This window comes from Stegastes partitus, unplaced genomic scaffold (genome assembly GCF_000690725.1).
Source record: "Stegastes partitus isolate 25-593 unplaced genomic scaffold, Stegastes_partitus-1.0.2 Scaffold1322, whole genome shotgun sequence".
Lineage (NCBI taxonomy): Eukaryota > Metazoa > Chordata > Actinopteri > Pomacentridae > Stegastes > Stegastes partitus.
In genome coordinates this window covers 111,543-134,940 of record NW_007579053.1, presented here as the reverse complement: position 1 = coordinate 134,940, position 23,398 = coordinate 111,543, and the positions used below count along the sequence as shown (strand labels likewise).

The 23,398-nt window shown below is 41.2% G+C and overlaps 1 protein-coding gene across 2 annotated transcripts in view; it reads right to left on the bottom strand.

Annotated features, from left to right (window-relative positions):
- LOC103369713 (zinc finger protein 385C-like) overlaps positions 1 to 23,398 on the bottom strand; it is a 55,615-nt gene that overhangs the window by 5,692 nt on the left and 26,525 nt on the right. For both annotated transcript variants that reach the window (XM_008298494.1, XM_008298495.1), the window contains exons 2-4: positions 9,981 to 10,135; positions 5,870 to 5,977; positions 1,436 to 1,619 (exon numbers count right to left, since the gene is read on the bottom strand). In XM_008298494.1, the coding sequence (XP_008296716.1) occupies positions 1,436 to 1,619; positions 5,870 to 5,977; positions 9,981 to 10,135 (447 nt within the window). The remainder of the gene's footprint in view (positions 1 to 1,435; positions 1,620 to 5,869; positions 5,978 to 9,980; positions 10,136 to 23,398) is intronic.

Below are 23,398 nucleotides of genomic sequence, written 5' to 3'. Positions count from 1 at the left end.
ACAGCAGCCTGTTAAAGCAATCATTACACCCTTTTAGTATTCAGCTTCCCAATTTCTCATGGGTAATGTTTCATGCTTTTGTGTCACCTCATTGGTTTTTATTTTATCTACTGATTTTCATACATTTGTATATAATAATACATGTCTTCCTCCTCATAGCATTTGACTTATAATAACATAATGATACATGGATTCTACACAATCAAGAATAAATCACACATCCTCTCGTCTATTCCTCAAGCAAAGATGTGTGACCTTTTTCTTTGTTCTATTCCTTTCACATAACCTTGTGATTATACTTTTTCTTTTCTTCTCTTTAATTTTCATATCTTTTCCTGCTTTTTTTCCCCCTGCCCTCTCAATCACTCTCCCTTTGTCCCTGCGCCTCTCTGTCATTTGTTCGCCCTCTCTGCCGAGGCTCCCTCTGTCACCATCAATCAACAACCATGGCAACCACTGAATGTAACAAGCTTATCATTATGTGGTTAGGAGGGAAATTGATAGGTGCTGGAAGAAAATGGGAGGGAGAAGATCAATACTGAAAAGGAAAACCAGACAGAGAATAGAAAGGAAGATTTTTTTTAGTCAGGCAGAATGAGCAGCTGAGTGAGTAATGACTAAAAGAGAGTAAAATAGCAAACAGCAAAGTCATTACTCTTACAGGAGCCTTTTTGGAGGCAACACAGCTGAGAAACCAGTGGCTATGACATTAAAAATACGGTGAGATTCCAGGGCAGGAGTCAGCAGTTAGCACACACATGTCTCTTGTATCATGTCCAATTAGGATGAATTGGAAAAAGATTAGTAGATAACGATTTTAAAATCATTACGTACTTTCCTGTCTGGGTTTTGAAGCCGATGCTGAAGTCCTCGTGGACTCATTCAATGACTTGCCCCCATAGAAGCTAATTAATCTGGAGCCCAAAGTTTGAAGATATCTGAAATCATTCTTTGTTTTTGGGCTTTTTTTTTGTAATTACAAAGACATTTGCTTTTCTGCTATGTTTGTTGATTGCAACATTATCTGATTTTGACAACAACAAAAAAACATGTCGACAAACGCCTTTCCCACGTCTGGCCTCGTAATTTTCTCCAGCTTCTGACCTGTCCTCTGGCAAAGTGACAGCATGTGGGGCTTCTGTTGAGCCACTGTTGATTTACAACCAGAACCTAAGACCGTAACTGCACCACATCCCTCTTCAGATGGCTTCTCTTTTTAAGTGCTGTAATGCTTCTCATCTTGCAGAATGTCTTTGCTTCATGGGAGTAATTACCTATCTGACAGAGCCAATGCTAGCAGGACAGGTAATAGCTGGTAATTAACCAGCTGAGTGGCAACCACCAAGCCTTAGTGGATATGTCTCTCCAATTACAACTAATTACTCAGAGGGTGGCGAGAGGGCTGTCTTTATAAAAAAAAAAGAAAAATTTATACCTGTTTTGTCTTTCAGCTGTGAGTCGGTCGCCACCGTTGCTCCTCCCATCATCCCCCTCTCCCTGTCCCTGTCTTTCCCCGTCGCGGATTGACTGTGTCCGTTCTTCTGCCGATTCCTCTGGGTCTCCAAGGCCTTTAGCTTGCGAGCATGCTTGTGACCTTTGTAGTGGGCCTCTGCCTGGGTCTGGCCATCACACACACATACAAATATGCACACAAGAGCAGGACAAGCAGAGGGGAAAGTCAGTGTACATTATATGCACAGAATGGCTGATTCAATTAGTGAAGGACCACATAAAATCAGTAAACTGTGATCTTTCCATCTGTTCCATTGCACTGGCTGCACATGCCTCCATGGAGTTTGGGAAAAATGATGCGCTCGAGCATTTGACTCAGAGGTAGAGTCGCATCACCGCTGTGATAATCGTCATTGTCATGGCGGTGCACAAATGAGCATCAGTTGGACTCATGGCATCTCATGACCATCCTCTGAGCTCACTGGCTCATCTTTCCACTGATTCGTTCTGACACAAAATGGCCCGTGTCCGTTATGCTGCGACACAAAATGACCTCTGTGCCTTCCTCTGTAAGAGAAAACACATTTGTGGCAGTGAGACAACAGATGCATGCAGATCTGGGATCCCAAAATGGCTCTGGATGCCTGTAGAGAAAGCGAGACATCCTCTACAGAGGAAAATCAGCTTCCAGCAACTCAAAGTACACCAACAGTGACACAAAACAACTGAAGCGGATTAGATTTAATTGGCAATCCATTCACACGTTATGTTTGCATACAACATAGTAAACCTACACATTTCATATACACGCCTTAGCTTGAGGAAGCAAAAAAAAAAAAAAAGAGAAGCAATTTGTTGTTTATTTTGTTCTTACAATATGTTTAATAGCCTTAATGTTTACTGTTCATTAAACATTTCTTTATGGAAACTGAGGCATCTCTCAACTCTGTGAGAGGCACTTGAAATACATTATAATGAGCTGTTGCCGGCTAATGCAAAAGCAGTGATTCTTTTCCAGATGTCACAGGTTAAATAGACCTGTCTGCTATTTACGCAGAATAAAGACTTTAAACTGTGCTTAGTAAGTTCAAACAGCTTCAGCAACCTCACTAAACATTCCATGACATCAAGTGTACAGAACAAGCAGAACTCACAAAGGATAAGTTTGGTGGCAGTACAATTTTTTTTCTTATTGTCAAAAAAAAAATCCCTTAAATGAATAAACCAATTAATGAGCTGAAAAAAAAAAAGTACTGTCTGCCTAATATATGTCATTTCTGGTCCACAGAACCTTGATTTAGTTAAAAGAAAATGTAAAGAAAATGTACAAATGAGCCGAATAGTTGCACTGGGTGGCATGTTCTTTCATTAAAATGAACATGGGCGTTCAAAGTTATTTTTAAAACAGTCCTACATGCACTTTGCCGGTGTTATATGCTGAATAAAATTCCAAATGTGTATCAATCCACCACTGAAAATAGTCCCTAATAAATGCTGTTACTAGTGAAAGTGTATGTAATATTTGTGATGCCTCTTTTCTTTTCACGAGATTCATTGACAATAAGAAAACTCTAACAAAACGTGACCATCCTTATCCTTTAAGAGCACATATTTTTACAACATCGGTGCCTTTCTGTACATGAAAGACAGTGCACTCTCTAAATCAACAGACAATCAGTGTGACAAGACTCCAAGTATCTGGCTTCACACAAGGCTGTTAGATAATTTGTCGTTGCTCAAATTATCCATACCAGTTTCCAGGCACACGCTGCACAGCCCCTGCTAATGCACATTCAAACTCGTGGTGTGCACAGACGATCTCTCGGTGCACAGAGTGGTGGAGTCGAAGTCTCCCCGTCAACACTTTGCATAAAGCTTGGACGGCTACACAAACAGAAAGGGCACCACCGTGGGTCAAAGTGTGTGGTTGGGAATACGGGGCCGAGCAAAGGGTACACAAGCCCTTTGGCTACGTTGAATGTCAGTGCACACTAACCATTCAGCGTGATTTTCAACTGAGTCAGAGGGATGACTCGGCTCCTGTCTGCATACTACCGGACTATCTGGCATGCCAGCGTAGTATGAATTCACTGTGTTGCTTCATAGCAGAATCAAACGTGGAATAAGTATCCGAGGACGGCAAAACAAAGATCTTCAGGAGACCGTGAGGGACTGCGCTCGCCTCCGATGCCCTTGATTCAAGCTGCTTTATGCATTGTCACATCATTGATGCTCAAACTCTCCATAAACAACGAGCAACAACTGTTCACAAAAAGGGCAGTAAAAATTAGAATATCATGTGAGATCCGTCAGACTTGAATCTTTCATGCTTTTTTTTTTCAGTGAGTTTAGCAGCCTTAAAGGAATAATTTGGAATTGTTGTGGTCTGTTCTGTTTTTATACACACCGGTCATGTAGCAGCATTACAGGCTTCACTTTCACAGTCATCCATGTTTGTCCGAGTGTTGAACAAACTGCTTCAGCTTTCAACAAATTCACGTTTTCGTTCAGCGTGCTAAAACACTCTACCACTGTACACCAGCGTGATGTTGCAGCAGTACATCACGATGAATTTTAGTCTAATAATTCAGTTTTTGGCCTCCTGGGGGAACAGCAACAACCTGCAGACACTATACACACACATATATCGTAAAATTAGTTAAACTTGGCATTCAACCGGAACTGTATATGACAGAGGTAAGCCTGATAATCCTATTTTGCTCTCCACTAACTCTTAACTTAACTGCTTACTGTGCTACCATGTCCACAAGCTGTTTGCTGACTTTGACCTTTGGTGTCGGACAGGTAGAGCACAGCGGGATTTTAGAGCCTTTTGGCTAAAAACTCGTCTGCTGCTGCCGCTGAAACGACACTAAAACAGTAGAGCAGTGTTCTATGAAACCAAAACAAAGAGCTAAAAGATGCTAAATAGTGTGTGGACGTAGGGGCGCCCCAGTAGCTCAACGGGATCAGACGGCAACCCATGTATAGCAGCTATAGTTCTGGATGCAGCGGCCACAGTTCGAGTTGCTCTTCACTGTCACGTCTGAATAAAGGCAAAAAGCCCATAAAAGAAAAATACTTAAGAAAAAAGGTAAAGTGGGGTTGCAGAGTCGAGTAAAGATGTTGGCTTCCTTATGAAAATTGATGCTTTACATATTACACCGTCATTTTATGAACTGTTAATATAAAAATACTGATTACAGCCGCTTTAATTTTCTTCTCGCATTCATCTATACACTGTATTTTCTTGCCATTTTAAAATATAATTCAGCATTACAGACTGCTGTTAAATTATATTTAGCTCTCACTAAACTGTAAAAGTTTTGTCGCTTTGGATTCGTCTGAACTTTGAATCGCAAGCTGAAGCTTAAAAGAAAACTGTGAAACTTCCACCGACTGTAGCTCATGTGTGTGCTACACAAGCAGCGAGTATAAAATACAACCAGACTTCCACCATTCTGAACTATTCCTTTAATCAGTTTTCTTTGTGGGGTGCAAAATCCAGCTGGTCCGTGCTGCCCCCTGTTGGGACCTGGTACCTGCCTGAAACCTGGCATCCAACTCCTGGGTCAACCAGCACTCTCAGCACAGCTGCAGGTAACACAGAGGGAGGAGGAGGAGAGAGTCTGTTAGCTAGAAAACAGACTCCGGACACCATCACTGCAAGTCCAAAAGTAAAGAGCAAAGACAGAAAATAGAGACAGTGAAGAAGTAAGAGCAGCGGAAAGGCTCTGCACCGGTGTCCTGCTTCTTTCAAGTTTCACAAAAACCAAGAGTCATTGTCATTCTGCCAGGTTCCTCCTAACAATATAAATGCAAATATGTATAAATGAACTCCATAGGAATTGGAGTCAAATGAATATGAATAGGCAGGTGTGATAAGGAGCAAAAGGCGACAGAACGAGCAGACCGGTTTCCTTTAAAGAGCTCAGTGGTCAGAAAATGGAAGGGATAGAAATGATTAGAGCGATAAGAAAAAATGGCCTGCTTCAAGATTGTTTTTGACCATTAGGATGCAAAAATATTAAACTAGATGCAGAAATGTGGACGCGTGGCGGCAATAATCAAAAGATGACCTTTAGATGACTGCTTGCTTTTAAGCACAATCACAAGGTTCAGAGGGCTTTTAAAGCTAGCGAAGCGAGATAAGGTTGACGCTTCTTTCATTTTATTACATTAAAATACATCACAGGCCGACGTGTTTGACTGCAGCTGGTGATTAACGTTCTGCAGGAAAACAGACAGAACCGAGCCGTGCGGTCAAAAAGGTGGCTTATCGCCTTCCCGCAGTGAAATTTAAGATAAATTCCGTCCTTTCTTTAAGCTTTTGTCGTATCTAGTTTTTAAACCAGATGAAAGCTGAAAAAAAAAAAAAAGCCAAAGCGTTTTTTTTTCTCTGTGACATCAGACTCACGGTAGAGTTGAAGCGCAGGTGACAGATGTTGCAGGAGATGATGGGTTTCTTCTTGGGTGGAGCGACGCCAAAGGTGTGGTTGATCACCGCCTTCTGCACCGGGTCCATCTGCAAGGTGAAACACATAAATATACAGATCTCACCCTGACACCATGAAAAAAAAAAAAATCACATATAAACAAACAGGAGGCGTCCATCAAGGTTAGAGAAACTCATCATGGAACCACAAACGTCCATTTCAAGCATGTTATTCTTTCACTCTACTACTACGAGCTCTACTGTCCTTTTTTTCTTGTTATAGTTGCCGTTCGATTGTGTTTTTTTTTTGTCTGTTAACAGTCTAGCGCTTTACAGGAGAGGAGTTTGAACATAAAACTTCAGATATGACCTTGGCATGGTCCCTTCTCAGAGTGATTACATTTTGGGGTCAATACATGCATCGGTGACCGCTACAGAGGTCAAAGGTGACATTTCCCAAAAAAGCTCTGTGTGACTGAAAATGCACAAAAAGGACATAAGTTCAGTTTACTAACTTAAGAAAACACTGGAGGCCTATAAACTGGTGATGTAACATGCGACCTTGAGACAAAAGTCACTGAAGATCTTAAATCATTACAAATTTTAAATCCATTATAACTTGGAAAAGGTGTCAGATAAAGATATAGTTTCTTATCACAATCAGATATATTGGTTGCCATGGTGATGGCGGCGCGCATAGATGCAGCGCCCCCTTCAGGAGACAGCAAAAGTGAACGTTTTGAGTGTCTTGTCTATCCCAGACGTTCATTCTGCAAAGCTTAAAGACGAGACACTTTGCGGAACATCAGGACAGTGAACGGTGCCAAAATTGCGGCGATCGGTTGCGATGTGGACATACAACACCAACACAGAGTCCGATCGCAGACGACGCCAGCAGTTACCCGAGAGAGTAGGAAGCGCAAATGTAAACAAAGGAGGAGGACGAGAGCCGGGATCCATGCTAGGCTAAAAGGCTAACCCCTCCAGACCAGCAGGACCGTCCTCCTGCTCTCTGATGTCCGCTCCCTCCACAACAAGCTGGACGTTTGCTGAGAGAAACCCGCAGAGAGTGGAGAGACTGCTGTGTGTCTGCTTTAACAGAAACATGGCTCCATGACAACATCCCAGACGGACATACAGCTGGAGGGGATGCAGACAGACAGACAGCTAGCTCTGGGCAGCATCTGCAGCTTCACCATCGTTGTGCTTTTGTGTCCCTGAAGACCTACCAGGACCTGAAGAGGTTCACCATGTTCAACGAATGGCGGCATGCATGGACGCAGCGCCCCCTTCAGGAGGCAGCGAGAGTGAACGTTTAGTGTCTTATCTATCTCACACGTGCATTCCACAAAACTTACTAATTAAGAAGAAACGCTCTCTCATCTTGCCTGTACTACTGTGTATGTGCAGCAAAATGACAATAAACCTGATTTGATTTAATAGGAACCCATGTTGTTGATGTGACATTTGACCTTGGACGACAGGTGAAGGTCAAACCAAGGTCATAAATATTAGGTGCTTAGCCGTAGGCCTAAACTACAGCAAAAAGCTTCCCCTCCATGCAACATGACAGACTAAGCTCTTGTTACATTATGGATCATTTTAAGGGAAAATCAAGGCAAGTTCATCCTCAAGTATGCGCACAGGAAAACAGAATCAGGTAAACATGCATACATTGGGCAACTCTGTCCCTCTACTGAGGGCCCTCTAGTTAAATAAAGGAAAAAACTTTAAAACATCATTGTGTTGGATTTTTGACATCCACTTTAAAAAGCCCACTATGGAGTAGTTTCAGCACACTTCACAATTCAGTTATAAAAGGAAAATATCTATTTATAGTTGTATAGATTATAGTGTTGAATCAATTTCCTATATTAGCAATAAACGGACTAATGTTTCAGGAACATTTCTAACATTATTATGGTTTTTTCAATGCCTCCTGTTCACTCATAGCACTTGTTAGGACATGTTTTAACCCAGCCTGCATAACTAAATGATCCTATTAATTAAATACAATGCATGTACAGTACATTTCATCTAACAGTGCATTTCTAATACAATAACCTTTTAGCTCATTTCATTTTCTTTCAGTTAATGAATAGGGCCTGAATCTGCCCAGATACGGAAAATAATTATCCACACGACTACCACCATCTTCCAGGTCAGCGATGAGGCATTCGTCAGTGCTGATTGTTGTAATTTTTTGGATTAAACAAGGCAAGCTTGGAGTCATCCAGTGATTGAATGAATTATTGCACCGTGTGATGTTAAACATGAATTTCTTTGATGAAGGTCAACAAGTGTGACTTTACCATCAATAAGTCCGTTTTTTAAAAATAAATTTGTGTTTAGAATCAATGCAAGCTGTGTATATTTTTCTGAACATGAGACGAGGAAATTACAGTCTTGAATTCACACTTCTTAAATAGCCCTTTTCGATCACTACTTCCGTTCATGCGTTTAATCCCCGCGGTGCAGCTGTGCTATTCAAGCCATATTTTTAACTTTAGATGTCAGACTGGAATATTTTTCCAGCCTCCCACATGCCCAACACATTTAGCACTTTTGTCAGACTTTCCTTATTTGGGGTTAAACACGGTGTAGGTTATGAAAGTCTGTCGCTTCAGTATTTAAAGACCAGACCAAACATATAGTTGTGTGCGTTTGTGAGGTTTCAAACATGTGTTTGCGTCTAAATCAAGCAATTAAAGACATCCTCCAAGTTTGTTATTACGTTAACGTGATGTTTTCTACATATTGGAAGACATATTATAGGTGGAATAAACAGTCAACATCATGGCTCAGCATTGACATCCTTAAACTGCAGCGTACAATTTATACCATTTGCAGGATTTCATATGTAAACTTAAACAACCAATTCAACCCGTCACCTCACAGGTTGGTGCTTTCTGCATCATTATTCTTCTTCAGAACTAGTTTCCGGTTCAAACATGTAGAATTACTCCAGTGTGACAACATGTAGAATAGTTTCATAGCCTTTGAGCAGAGCTGGTGAGCTGGTGTGCTCGAGCTAGAACAAGCAAAGAAGGGTGGAAGGAGAAAGAAAAATTCTAAATATATAATTCAGATACACAGAGATTAGTTTTAGGGGGTTTGAATAATAACAAATGAGGAGATTTTTATATATTTAGTCCCAGTATTAATATATAGTTTCCTATAAAATACAATTCATATTTTAAGTCATAGAAAGTAAGAACTCTAAATTGTGTTAATTATGCTTGATAATAAATGGTTCAGTACGGCAGCTTTAATGTCTTTTATTAGAAAAATAAATGAATAAAGATGCTCTACAAATATTTTAAAGCAATTTTAGTACAAAAACAACAATCAAATCGTTAAAGAACCCCAAAATAAACAGGGACAATGCACACAAGCCTTTAATTTTAATATAAATTTATATTCTTATCTTTTTATATTTTTTGTGTAACATCTGGTTGCGTTACCATACAACTTCCATAATTTCTTCTTGGGAATATTTTTTTTTTTTGTGATTCTTTTGTCTAAATCACTGTAGATGTTTAACTAGTTTGTAAAATGTGTTTTTTCGCTAGTTGCCAAGATTTAAGTGAGAAGATCAATACCTCTCTCAGGTCTGTGGTGAAGCTGGGTTTGCTGAGATTGGCATAAAGAGGGACAAAAACAGCTAGCCTTGTTCTTTCCAAAGATGACGAAAAATGTGCCCATCAACACCTTTACATAAGATATAATGTGTTAACTTAAACATGAGAGGTGTTAGTAGGCGCCTTTTGGCAAGAACATGATAACTGCATTTCCCAAAGTGTGTATAACTCCAAAAATATCTAAAATATTTTCTGCAAGTTGTGGTGAATCACTGTTCACAACAAATACAAAACACTCGGTGCACTACAGGGTATTTAGAGGCTACCTTTGCAGGTGCCTTATGTTATGGCCTCCAGTGCTTTACCCAGTGATGCCCTTAGTTTAAAGCTACAGGTTTGCCTCGAGTGTGGAGGAAACATTTTATTCTCTGTTTGGGGTTGGAATCATTTTCTAAATATCTATTGCAGCCTCACGTGTGACGTGTGTGCATATAAGAAATGTGGCATCTCACCGTGTTGAAATTGGGGAAGAGGCTGAGCGGCGAGGATCCGTTGACCCGCAGCGGCAGGAAATGCTCCAGCTGGGCATGAGTCTGCGGCTGAAGGGGTCGACCCGGCATCGGCAGGGAGCCCAGCAGCGGGTGGACCTGGCTCTGGGACAGCGCACCTGAAGCAGACATGATCGCATTTTAGTCATTTGTGAAAAGACACAAATTTGAGCCTTTTTCATTTTGAGGCCACCAAAGCCGCACATCATTACACTCGCACCAGGATAAACAGAGATTTTAGCACACATATGAGAGCGAGGCCCATTCCCACAGCGAATGATTCACTCAGTAAAGCTTTAATGACTTCTGTAATAGCGGGGGATAAATGATGAGAGGCCTTGTGTGGCCTTTTCCTGCCTTACAAGTCCATAGTTTATCCTGACAAATGTCTCTGGCCTTTAAACACAACACCAGGGTCTGTAATTGTGTGGCTTCTTCCTTCGATTCTGCAAACGGCTCAGTCAACATAATGAGAAAAGAAACGCCAGGAGAGTTTAAGGTGCCTAACGGACTGCGCAGTTTTTTAATGTACATGTTTGTTGCTGCTTACATACATTACTTTATATCTAAAGTGTTTGTTTTGATGAATCCCGCAGCCATTTCGCCGACACATCACACTTTGAAATCTCCTTCCACACGACCTCTCGTCTCACCGCGCTTACCTTTGGTTGGCCGAAATGCTTTCAGACCGCTCGTGCTTTAAAGAGCAGCACAGCGCTGACCTTTGTCAAGACTCAAAGCAGCATTAGCGCGCTCGCATTAAAATGCACAGTCGCTTACATAAGCACGATGATTACAGATTGTTTGTAATGCCGGTATTCCTGAAAGTCCCGCGGTTGCTAAGTGAAAAGGTCATGTGTAAATGTAGAAATACAAGATAAGACTGACATCAAAACTTGGTCACACAGCTGATATTCGACAAGAAGAGGAGACTGTTTGACAGCGAGGAGTTGTTTTGCATCTTAGTGTGGAACTAAAAATGCCTCTTGTTTTTTTTTTTTATTCCATTTGAAAGACTTGCTAGCTGGACTCGGTACGGATCAAAAAATTTGCGGTTAGTGAGGGCGGAGGGGATGTTTGGCCTGAGCAGGATGGAAAATGTCAGGAGGAGCTTGACGAGACGGATGAACGAGGCAGAGGCTGGTGTCAGGAGCGTTCTCCGTCGAAAAAAAAACTCAATGAAATTGACTGATGAAGCCACAAGTATTAACATACCAAATCATGACTGGATGATGAAGAGAGATGACTCACTAATTATGGATTAAGGAAAGATATGTGAGAAAATCACAATGTGCATGATTACCGAAAGATTTACTGCCTCCTGGATTAAATAATCAGTTCAATGAAGATTTATTTTGTTGGATAAATTGTTAAGAAAATGAAGAAGAAATGATGTATATAGCATTGCTTTGCCAAGATATATATTACCGTCGAGTGTATTAGTCATTAAAAGCCGAATAAATTCTCTAAACACTGCAGCGAGTGAATAGAGTCAGTCTCAAAGTTGGAGTCTAATGATGTTTTTTCATATTATTAAAAAGCACAGCAACAAGAAGGCAATTTTCCCCCAATTTTCTGCCTCTTTCACCTTTGGATTTCGGGATTTATCTCTGGGGGGATGTGGCAGGTTTGAAAGTCCTTGAGCATTAGCATGTTTTTACTAATCTGGTCCCATTTTCCAAAGGTTTTGAGCACGGAGACAGAGGAGAGGAATGGAAAGGGAGGGGAGGGGGGAATAAAAGCAGGCTTTTCAGATTCGAAACATGCTCAAATGATTGTAATGAACAGTGCAGCTCGGGGAATACTTAACACAGGCTAAACATTTTGGTTCGAGAGAGATCAAAGATGCTGAATTGTTCCACGTAGGTGCCTTAGTGTTTACTGAAGGCAGCAGCTAATAGATGAGAAGCAGCGGACGCCACAGCATGTCTTGTTTTATCATCGCCTCCGGCAACAAAAGCCTCAGGGCACTTTCTTCTGGCAGTGAATATGGTGAAAGATAAAACCCTGCCAGTATTAGTTTTAAATTTGACTGAGAGTAATCAGATGTTTTATATGGAATAAATGTTGAACCAAAACTTAACAGCAGCTCTCTGTCAGGCAGGTACAGCAGTGCTTTGAGCTGTGGTAAACGTAGTGGGGATGTCACAAGAAGCAGCACTGCAGTACCAAATTGATGTCAAAATTCAGGAAATGTGTCAGCACCATAGAGTACTGTATGTATAAGATAGTTGGTACTTTTTCTTTGGTAGTGTAGCTACCGTACATCAAGTAGGTTTTGGAGATACTGGGCAGGAAAGAAAAGATGTGAAACGGAGGCTGCAAAAAGTCTGCAACGATAAATACACCGAGTTTGTGTGGAGACATTTAGATCAGGGTCAAGTTATAGAGAACTAAAAGCCAGCATTCACGTTGAACAAACGCCGCAAACTTATCTAGCAACATCAAGGACAGTCATTCAGATCTGTACACAGACTTTAAATCTACAACAATCAGCCACAATATTAAAATCATCCATCTATTGTTGGTCCCCGTTGTGCCACCAAACCAGCTCAGAGCATGAAAAAGGGACATCTGGGAACGTCCTGCTGTGTCTGGCTCTGGGATGTTGGCAGCAGAGCCTTTGGGTGCTGCGGGCTACAGGGTGAGAGCTCCGTGAATGGGATGTGCTCCCAATGATGCCTGATTGGACTGAGATCTGGGGAGTTTGGAGGCCATGTCCTCCAGGTCCTTTCTCATGTTTTTGAGCACTTCCTGAGCAGTTTGCTTGGTGTGGAACAATATTTAGGTAAGTTGCAAATGTACAAACCGGTATCCACATAAATACCAGAACCAGAGAACTAAAGAAGTCTCTTGGATGGGAGGTGAAACGTCTTCAAGAACCTAAAGGAGAAGCTCAGTTGCTCCAAAGATTACCATGACCTGGATGACTGAGAATCTACACAGATACCAGGACAAAAGCTTCCCAGCAGAACACTACATTCTAATGAGGTTATCAGTGTCATACAACTTACCTGTCATGGGTTTTCATGTTGTGGCTGATCAGTGAGTATAATCACTGAGTCCTGAAATGCTACTGGTATTGTGTGTGTGAAATGTTTGTTGTAATCCTTCAAACACAACTTTCAACAAAGCAAACATTACCTTGTTCAGATGAACATAGTGGGGGGATGCTGCACGAAATGCTGGTAGGTTGTATGGATGGAATTTTTAATATTATAAAGGACAATTATTTTGAATCAAATTTGGTGTTCAGAATCATGGTACTATATTTCACAATATCCCTAAAAGACAGCATGCTAACATGCTAACAGTAGCAACACAAACGCCGTTCATGTTCACCATGTTAATGAGGCCTGCTGCAGATGTCTTGTAGGAATTTAAGTCATGAACCGAAACCCTAAACAAATTAAAAGTAGTGATGCTGCTACATGGTAAATCATCCAAGAGACTCCAAATCATCCTGACATAGTTTGAACAAAATGTACAGCAATCCATGCAAAACAACATTTCCCTTGTGGTGGCACCTGAGGAATCATCAGGAGATCACCAGAATCATCAGGATTCATCATCTGGACACCAGAAAGGTCAATCCATTCAATAGCTGGTGAGATATTTCAGCTTGGATCAAACTGGTAGACTGGCCAACTGTTACTGCCAAACTATTCTCAGAAAGAGTGAAAAAAAAATGACTGAAAGACAAAAAGTTTACATTCTGGGACACAAAACGATGAACCACTACAAGACCTAATATCGTCAAGGGAAGGTGCTGTTTATCAGAAACCAAATACCTAAGGAGCCAGTCCTGCAAAGGGATCAATCAGTGATGTTTTCAACTCAAACCAGAGAGAAACAGAACTGGACAAAGTGAGGAAGCTGATAGCAAACATAAAGAAATGTATAAACCGTATGACCATAGTTCAGGCTACAGGGAAGAACAAAGAAGCCCAGACTACCAAAAGACAAAGGTGTGAACAAATCTTCACTGTAAATCACTGCTTTAAGAGCATTTTGTACAAAACACGGCGGCATTCTCCTGGGAACAAACCCCACTGCTCTAAGTATTGAAAATCCTAATTAAACTCTCACGTAGACAATAGCTTATTACTTGTGGCCTTGTCTTGTTTAAGCACAGTTTATGTTGTTTGTTCGGAGATTTCCAGCCCCTCCGCTGCACCGTGCATTTATCTGAATTAGAATTTGAAATGAGAGGAGTGATTAGGGCGATTATTACTGTTTATTTGATCCCGCATTTGTAATGTGCAGCCGTGAATCTCCCTGGAAAACACACACAGGGTAAACAAAAAAACAACACACACAAGTACTACGTGTTTACTGAATTGATTTTGCTTTTGTTGAATTCCATTTTCATTCAAATGCTCCACCAGGACCGTTCATGTGTCGCTGATGCCAATAAAGTGCACTGAATTGCATTACACTGAATTGAGAGTGAATGACAGAGTAGCGAGAAATGAGAGAAAACGAACGAGAGGCAGCGAGAGCGAGAGACAAGCACAGGCAGATGAGAGGCAGTCTTTTCTCCCTTCGCTAGGCCGATGTGCTTAATCTGCCTGTCAGTATGACTTTTGGGGACATTGATTCCCTCTCCTACACAAATCTGAAATTGATCTCATTAATCTCCTACGCATATAGTCACGAAACACATCAGGGTGAGACGTTTAATTAACTGCATTTTGCGCTGAACAAACCAGAAACTGCCTTCGTCTGTGAGAGTTTCTGCAACATCTGGCGACAAGAAGAGCGCGCCTTTGACAGGACTGTCCTTTTCATGTCACCCATCTCGTTTGCATCCGAGAAAAGCGTCACAAAAAAAGCTCCGTTCCCAGCAAATTTAACAAGATGAACTAAAGCTGCGGTTATATTAGTTTCATCCAATCATGTTGGGAATGTGTTAACCGGGGGACCTTGATAAGTTTTTATAAATAGTCTCTCATCACTTTAACTTCATGACCTCAAACTCATGAACTCAATTACTGCAGCCAAGACCTAAAATGAAAAAGGTTGAGTTGGGAGGGATTTAGTTGAACCATTTTATATAACCTCACAAGCTGTGGGGGGAAAAAACAGCAATGCTACCACAACATTGGCAAAAAAAAAAAAAAAAGGCCTTTTGGAAAGTCTAGAAGGGCCATACGATGAAATTATTTTATCTCATTTGTGCGTGAGGGAAACCATGAGTCGGGAAGTCAGCAACTCAGCCTGCAGATGCATGAACTTTCAACTGAAGAAGAACTGCACGGCCTCTGGGCCCAGAAACACACGAGGCAACCTGTAGAGGCTTTTTAATTGCAAAAGTCCAGTGAGCAACTTTCACAGGACTGACTGGGACACCATCATGAATACCAGATGGCCACATGGTGCCTCATTCACTCAGATGAAAGTCCTCGGGGTGGCACATGAGCTACAAGAGTACCTCGATGTTGTATGCACTTTTGAGTGTTAGAGTCTTTCTCGGCTGAGTGCAACTGAGATTCCCAACAACTGAGCCAGCTGTTGGTTTCCTTTACTCATCAATGGGATAAACTAAAATAAAAAAAATCATATGGCCCTCCTAGACAAATGGTAATGTACCAAATGGATCAAATTCTGATAAAAGAGTCGTTTCATGTGGTTTGGAAGAAAATTTATTCACCATTTCACAGCCACTCCGTTTCCAGCCATTATGTTGGCAAATATGGCTTTTTGGGCTGGAATGCATCATGTGATGAATGTTGCATAGACGTAGCATTGCACAACCGATCCTCTAATTTTGTCAGGCTTTGGGATTTTTAAAACATAAATGGTTGATTCCACATGAAGTGACAGCCGTGACAGGCAGATTATATCAACCGCTCCTGTTACCTCAGACTGGTAATTATTCCAGGTGACTTGTAAAAATGACAATCTGAGGTCTTAAATATGCATTTGATGGCTGCATATAGTGTTAAAAAAAAATTGGCGATGCCGCAAACAAACACATCAGCACCTTTATGAGCTGATGGTTGATGTAGAAGACAAGGGAATAAACAGAAGAGTTGTTTGAAATCGCAGCATGCGATGAGGGAACGATGAGGAAAATGTTCACATCTAACTGTAAATGTTTTACAGTTAACCCTCTGAACCCAAAAACCCACCGGTGGGTTTGAAAGGAATGAAAGAAAACAACAAAAATTCTGCTTTTGTTTGACAATTGTCAGACTTTCAACTTTGAGCTAATCATGTATGATGTGCCATTCTCACTGAAAATGTAACCAAATCTAATCTTAAAATTGTGGTATTTTATCAAAACCGCTCTATTTTACATGCCTTACTTTAAAAAAAAAATGCCCAAAATGAAAGGTTTGCATTAAACTGAACCTGTAACGCTCTGAAACTCAGCTGTGAAAAATTCAGGGTTACACAGAGTCGATAGGAGACAAGCATGGAAGCAAATTAAAGCTGTATGCAGTAAATTATCTATTGTTGCAGTGTTGGTAACACCTGTGGGAACTTGGAAAAATGTGTTGATTCCATTTTTTTGAAAAACAATCAATCAAAGAAATATAACTTCCATTGCTGGTTTTTATGATTTAGCGTATTGCAACTGTTGTATTTGACTGAAGAGATTCTTGTGCTCTCTTTATTTCTAGCAATCGTTGTGCTGTTGCCATGGTGATGCTGAACTTCATATTTGCGTGATTAGGTTCATTTTGTCTACTCTGATTATAGGTATATGGTTTCTTTTTCATCAGACAATGAGTATTTTTAAGGAGGAGCTGTTTTTACCATCACATGTTTCGACTGTCACTGACGTCTGTGGTGACGTGTCTTTATCACCACCGGGCGGCAGGAGGCGTGGCCTGTCAGGCAAATCTGACAGATTGCCAGGCGGGTCACGCCTCCAGGAAACCATCAGCTGATAAAGACGCATCACCACAGACGTCAGTGACGTCTCTGAGGACTGAAGTGACAGTCGAAACATGTAATGGTAAAAACAGCTCCGACTTAAAAATACTCATTGTCTGATAAAAAAAGAAACCGTATACCTGAACTTCATTGTGGTGAAAAATGAGTCTGCAGTGAGTAAAGGAAGCCGGAGAACCCGGAGAGAACCCACGCTGCACAGGGAGAACATGCAAACTCCATGCAGAAAGATCCCGGGTGTCCTCACCGGGATGCAAACCGGCGACCTTCTTGCTGTGAGGCTACGATGCTAACCACTGTCCCACCTTGCAGCCCGAGTAAAAACATGACAGCGGCAAAAAAAAATAAAATAAAAAAGCCCAGAAATGTCTGAGCGTTAGGGCTCCCACCATTATCATTAAACTCTAAAGCATGCAAAATTCGCCTCAAGGAAATAAGCAATAAACAGATATTTAACTGAGGTGTAGTTTTTTTAAAAACATAACTGAAACCTACAACATAATACTGAAGAAGACACCAGCCTCCAGTCTCCAACCTGAAACCTTCAACGGCGGGTATCACTCCTACTGCAGCCTTTGTGCGCACGGCATGTGGAGAAATTCAAAGCTTGACACTGGTGTGACTTCTGATTGTTCTTTTCTCCTTTTGCTACTATAAATGTAAATCCACACTTTAAAATGAGCCAGTTCCTGCCCGCTAATCTGTATTCACAGTCTTTTTTTTCTGCGCAGGAAGACTGGGGAGTGTAGGTCACAGCAGCCAACCTTCCCGTATTGAGAGGGGATAAAAGATTATGAGCTGGAGAAATTACAGCATCTTGGTAAAAAAAAAAATGAGGAAAAGCTTAATCTCTATTATTTCCAAGATTAGTCTCTGGGTGACTCAACATCACAGCAATCACAGAGGGAGAGAAATGGCATGTTTTCATGAAGGGTGGAGGAAAAAAAAATGGGGATGAGAGGCTTTCATAGTGGCAAATCACAGCGAAAGCATCAGAGGAAAGGCTGCTTTGCCTCTTTTCATGGTGAACGCATTTCCTGGGATTATCTGTCTGAGCCAGGCTCTCTGTCTTCACTCTGAACCAACATGGCGGTGTGGAGGCACAGTCTCATTTCTGATACCCAACAACATCCCCCGATGAGCCTTCTCTGCAGCCGTAATGCCTGGTGACATTAACAAATGAATCAGTGGGGTTTTTTATTTTATTTTTTTTAAATCTCACTGCATTTAATGTAGGAAATATTCTGCTACAACCAGAAAAATATGTTTAATGAATTAGTGAGACTGAATCTATACCAGGACTAAATGAAGTACGGGATCTGGAACAAACCGCAGATATTTGGCTCCTCGGGGGAAATTTTTCACATTATTGCAGGTGATAGATACGAGAGCTTTTGGAAACTTGATCTGGCCTGAATCAAACTCAGGTTTGAGCTCTAATTTCTCTTCATTCCCTCCGGTAATGAAGTCTGGAGTCATTATATTCACTTTCTTGGTCATTTTCTTCTTTCTAAAGAAATGTTTGACCTGTGGTTGCTGTGTATCTGTCAACTTACTGTGAGATAAGAATGACTGTGCTAATTTCAGATTCGTGACGGTGCATTTTTTTTTTAGCTAATTCAATTCGTTTTTAAGTGGTATATTAAGATTAACAGCTCGGCAAATTATCCCAACGCCCGTAAAAGAAGACTTGATGCTTCAGTTAATCTGAAAATATATTCTTGTTTGTCTTTTATACTTGTATTTGGCCCCACTGGAGTTTTCTTTTAATTTCGTTGTACTTTGTGTATGATGACAATAAGAGCATTCTGTTCTATTCTATTCTATAATGATAAAAATCACATTTGTAGATTTTGGAGGATTGTCATTGCAGTAGGGCTGCTATAAAAACTAATTGCTGAAAAATGTTTGTCTATCTATGCGGACAGGTGACAAATTAAAGGAAAAACACAATATAGTTTATATATAGTTATAAGTGTCTTAATAAGAGGTTTGTCAACGGCATGCAACTTTAACAGCTTTAATGCGTCTTGGAATTGATTCTTCAAGTCTCTCGAGGGATGAACTTCATTCTTCCAAAAGACGTTCCCTCATTTGGTGTTTTGATGATGGTGGAGGATAGCGCAGTCTGCCGCGTCAATCCAAAATCTCCTACAGGAATTCAACTGGGTTGACATCCAGCGACTGTGAAGGTCACAGCATATGATTAACATCATTTTCATGCTCATTAATCCAATCAGTAAGCCCTTGTGCCCTGTAGACGGGGAGCATTGTCGTCTTGGAAGATCAGGAAAGAAATATTCCACAGTAGGATAAAGGTGATCATTCAGAAAAACTTTGTGTTGATTTGTAGTGACTCTTCTCAAAAGAGTTTTTTGCCGAGACCAGCGTTTTATTTTTTTGTATTCAATGGGAATTCTGCCTTAATTGAAAGGTTCAAGCATTGTGCTGCTCTCTTGTCAAGAATATGGTAAAGGATGATCCATCTGATCGTGTCATTTTTTCCCCCCACATCTCTGTCGACCTGCAGTTTTTGCACCGCTGAACTCTCCAATGTGTATTTATCTCTGTACTGAGGGGTTTGTACACCGTAACCCGGCTGCAGTATTCCTCTGGGTAAATGTCAATGGACTGTTCTCACCATTTCAAATCCTCTTTAGACCCCATAGACCTGAATACAGATGCCATTTTAGTCTCTGTTCACATTGAAATACCAGCAAACTGAGCAGTCTTAGTAAATGAAGCTCCTGCCATCCGTGCCCCATCAATGGACCATTTTTGTTTAGGATCAACTGGGCTTCCTCAGGATTTCTTAATTTAATGTCTTTCCTTTAATTTGTCACTTGTGTAGATCTTTTTTCTTTTCCCCTTAATATATTACGGTGTGATATTGTTTCTACATTCCATTAACATAAGGATCTGTATGGGTTTACTTAAGGCTTGTTAGCAAATATATGAACCCTACATTCAACAGATGGATGTTATGTAATAAAAGGGCCAACTTTTCCTACAAGCCTAATTCAGTTCTTGTAGAATTTTCTCTTTTTTGTAAGGTTTTCAGCTGTGGGGTTGAGTTAAAGCTAAATTCACATCTGGTCAAATTAAATCTGTGTTTTTGGGCCTGATCAGAACAGTAATTTATATGTTTCCTCATTTTGTAAACCACAAATCTGCAAATGTCTTTAAATAATATCTGGTGTAGACATCGCGGCATTGCCACATCATAAATTAAAATCTGGGCAGTGAATAATTTTAACGATGTGTGGAGCACCGGATAAAGAGCTTGTGTTAATACTTTATGGCAATAAAAACTTTTATTGACTAAGACAGACGAGTATTTTAGGCACTTTGTATGTTGTTTTATGACTTGAAATAGCATATTAGGTATTCAGTTTTAAATCACAGCATCCGCAAACACATTGAATAAAAAACACTGCCCAATAATTGTGCTAATAGACTTTTATGATCACTCCTAACACAATCTGCACAGTATATTCTATATGGTGCAGATCAGAAAATCCTTCTCATTCTATCTCTAAGTAACAGCACTCAGTCAGAACACATGGTTTAATCAAATAGGCAGGATTAAGCACTGAGGAATGTGGAGCTAAAATGCAAGAAAGTGTCTTCTCTCTTGATAGAGGTTTGCTGTTAAGCCTGCAAAACACATTGTCAAATAATGAAAATTGAATGGTATGTTTTCCACTCCATAAAAGCATGAAGCGCACAGCTTTTCTGAGTCATAAAACAGAAGTGGTTAGTGCACTGCGCTTTTGCAGTAATGATGATGCCATTCATTGCTTACACAACAGGCAGAGAGCTAGGCATTTATGATGAGCTCTGGAGGATGAATTAGCATCCATTAAAACTGCCATTGACAGCTCCGCTCAGCTCTCTCCACTGGAAACAAAAAAGTGGAGAGTGAAGGCCTAATTTCCATGATGGCTTGAAATACTGCCCCCGCCTTGCTCTGTGTGGTCTTTAAATAAATCATCTTTATTGTGACAAAGTACATTTAGGCCACAACTGGCAGCCAACAGGCAAATTCTCCTGCTGGCTGTCAATGTCTATTTCAACTCATACAGCCGCAGCTGGCAGAGCCAGTGGCTTCATAAGAATTTCTACCTGCAGGGCACCATCCAGCCCAGATCAGACTCCCTGTGGTAATCTGTCCTACTTTCAACTGAAGCACTGTGGGCCCATTTTCACCCCAGGGTTCACAAACTTTTATTGAATTTGTTCAAGGTGAAATCCAGGACTTGTGTCCTCTGGTCAGAGAAAAATCACAGGATACTGCTGAGGACACAAGCTGCAACAGCTTGCAATATCCACACAGGAGAATTAAACTATATTCATCATGTTCCAACAACCTTTTCATGCACGCTGCTGGCACAAAGCAACAAATCAGCAAGCAAATGTGATGCATGTCCCTTCAAACACAACTTAACAGCTGGTTGTTGGCTTGTTGACATCATTCTATTTACAATATTTCATTATGGAATCATACTCGGGGTAACGTTAACACTGGCACCAAATTACTGTAATATTTTTGGTACGTTCTGGTGAGGCACCATTTATTCGCCTCACCTTGTTTACATCTAGAAGACTTTGTCACGTGAAAACACATTAACATCAGATTCTATTTAAAGGCACATGATGTACGCTGCCGTTTTTGATTCCATAAGTTTTTGCAACATGACCGCAAAAAGGATAAACAAGCACTGAGAGACGGAGCTCATCTGCATGGAAACAAGCGTGATCGCACTATCGATGCCGCTCAGACAGAGCGATGTTTGCCGTGTAGTGTTTTGTTTCCTTTACCAACCCTCTGCCCTTTACATAGCGCCGCGCACGTCTGTTTCAAACACACTTAAAATAAACTGCCGCCATCTGCTCGAGTTGAGAAAGGAGATAAGAGTCCAATCAGACCTGCTGAGCGGCAGTCAGCAAATGTGTAGCACGTACTTATTGATATTTAAAGTCTGTGCGCAGCTTTATCCGCCTCATGAACTTAGTAATTAGCAGCTTTCTGTCTCGATGCTCCTCTCTGAGCTGCGGTAAATATGGCAGTCTGCCTGGCGGAGCGAGTCTCAAGGATCTCGCATTAGCGTCTTCTGAGATGACAATCACACCTTGAAAGATGCTATCATGGCTACATTAAAGACAGCAAGCTAGCAAAGTTATTACAGAGCACTTTAAATGTCATTTTAGTCTGTTTGTTGGGGTAGAGCAAAGTCTGTCAAATGTGACGATGTGGGAAGTTAGATCACAGTAATTTAACGTCCGCCCCCAAAACAGTGACGAGCCCATCATAGGTTAGCAACCACAACTAGACAGCAAACACCTGGCAAGGTTTGGCTTTTCCCATAATGTGGTGTGCATGAAGCTCTACTAAGAGTAAGATCCAGTACAGGTTTGGAGGATGGTATCTTTTCTTTACCCTCTCCAAAAGCAAAACCACAAGTGCAAAAGAGGAAGTGAGAAAGCCAGAGTTGTATGATATCCTACAGGTTAAAACATTTTTTGGGAAAAATTGGTAAATATGTAAACTAAGAGCAGCAAACTGACCTACGTACGTGGATCACTGAGTAGTAAGGGTACAGGGTTTTATGGGGGTTTTTGTCAGCCTCAGTCTCTTTGCATGACATCCATCCATCCATCCATCCATCCATCCATTGTATTTCCTTTGTGTGAGGTTGGGTTGTGGTAGCAGCAGGCTAATCAGGCAACTCAAGACGATCCAGAAACATTTTTCAGCTCCTTGTGGGGGATCCCAGGGTGTTTTCAGACCAGATGAGACAGTTAGTCCCTCCAGTTTACCCCATGGTTTCTTCACAGTGATGAGTGCCAAGAAAACCTCCAAAGCGAGGTACCCAGGAGACATCATGAGAGATCACCTCAGCTGGCTCCAGACTATTGATTCTGACCATCTCCTTCCAGATGTCCAAGCTCCTCAGGCTGAGCTCAGCCATCCTACGGAGCATGCAACTGATGGTTTCGGTCCCTATCCAGACCTCATGATCATTGGTGAGGGTTGGAGTGTGGACTAACTGGTAACTTCCGACTTAGCTCCTCATCACCACAATGGTTTGGTATAAAGCCGGCAGTACTGCACAAGCTGCACCAATCCGTCTGTCCATCTCTTGCTCCATTTTTCTGTATCTTACAAACTAATTTTCAAGGTATTTAACTCTTTCCGCTTAGGGCAGCAACTAACCGACAACCCAGAGGAAACAGTCCAGCAGACAACCATGGACTTAGGCTTGGAGGTGTTGACTCATCTCAGTTGCACTGAAGGTCACGGCCTGTGGTAGCCAACAGAACCACATCATCTGGAAAAAAAAACAAGGCTCCCAAACCGGGCACCTTCCTCACAACCTCTGGGTCATGAGATCCTGTTTTGGGATATCACAGACAGGATCGGAGACAAGGGGCAACCTGGGCTTCATATTGTGTACGCAGCTATCGAATCTATATTG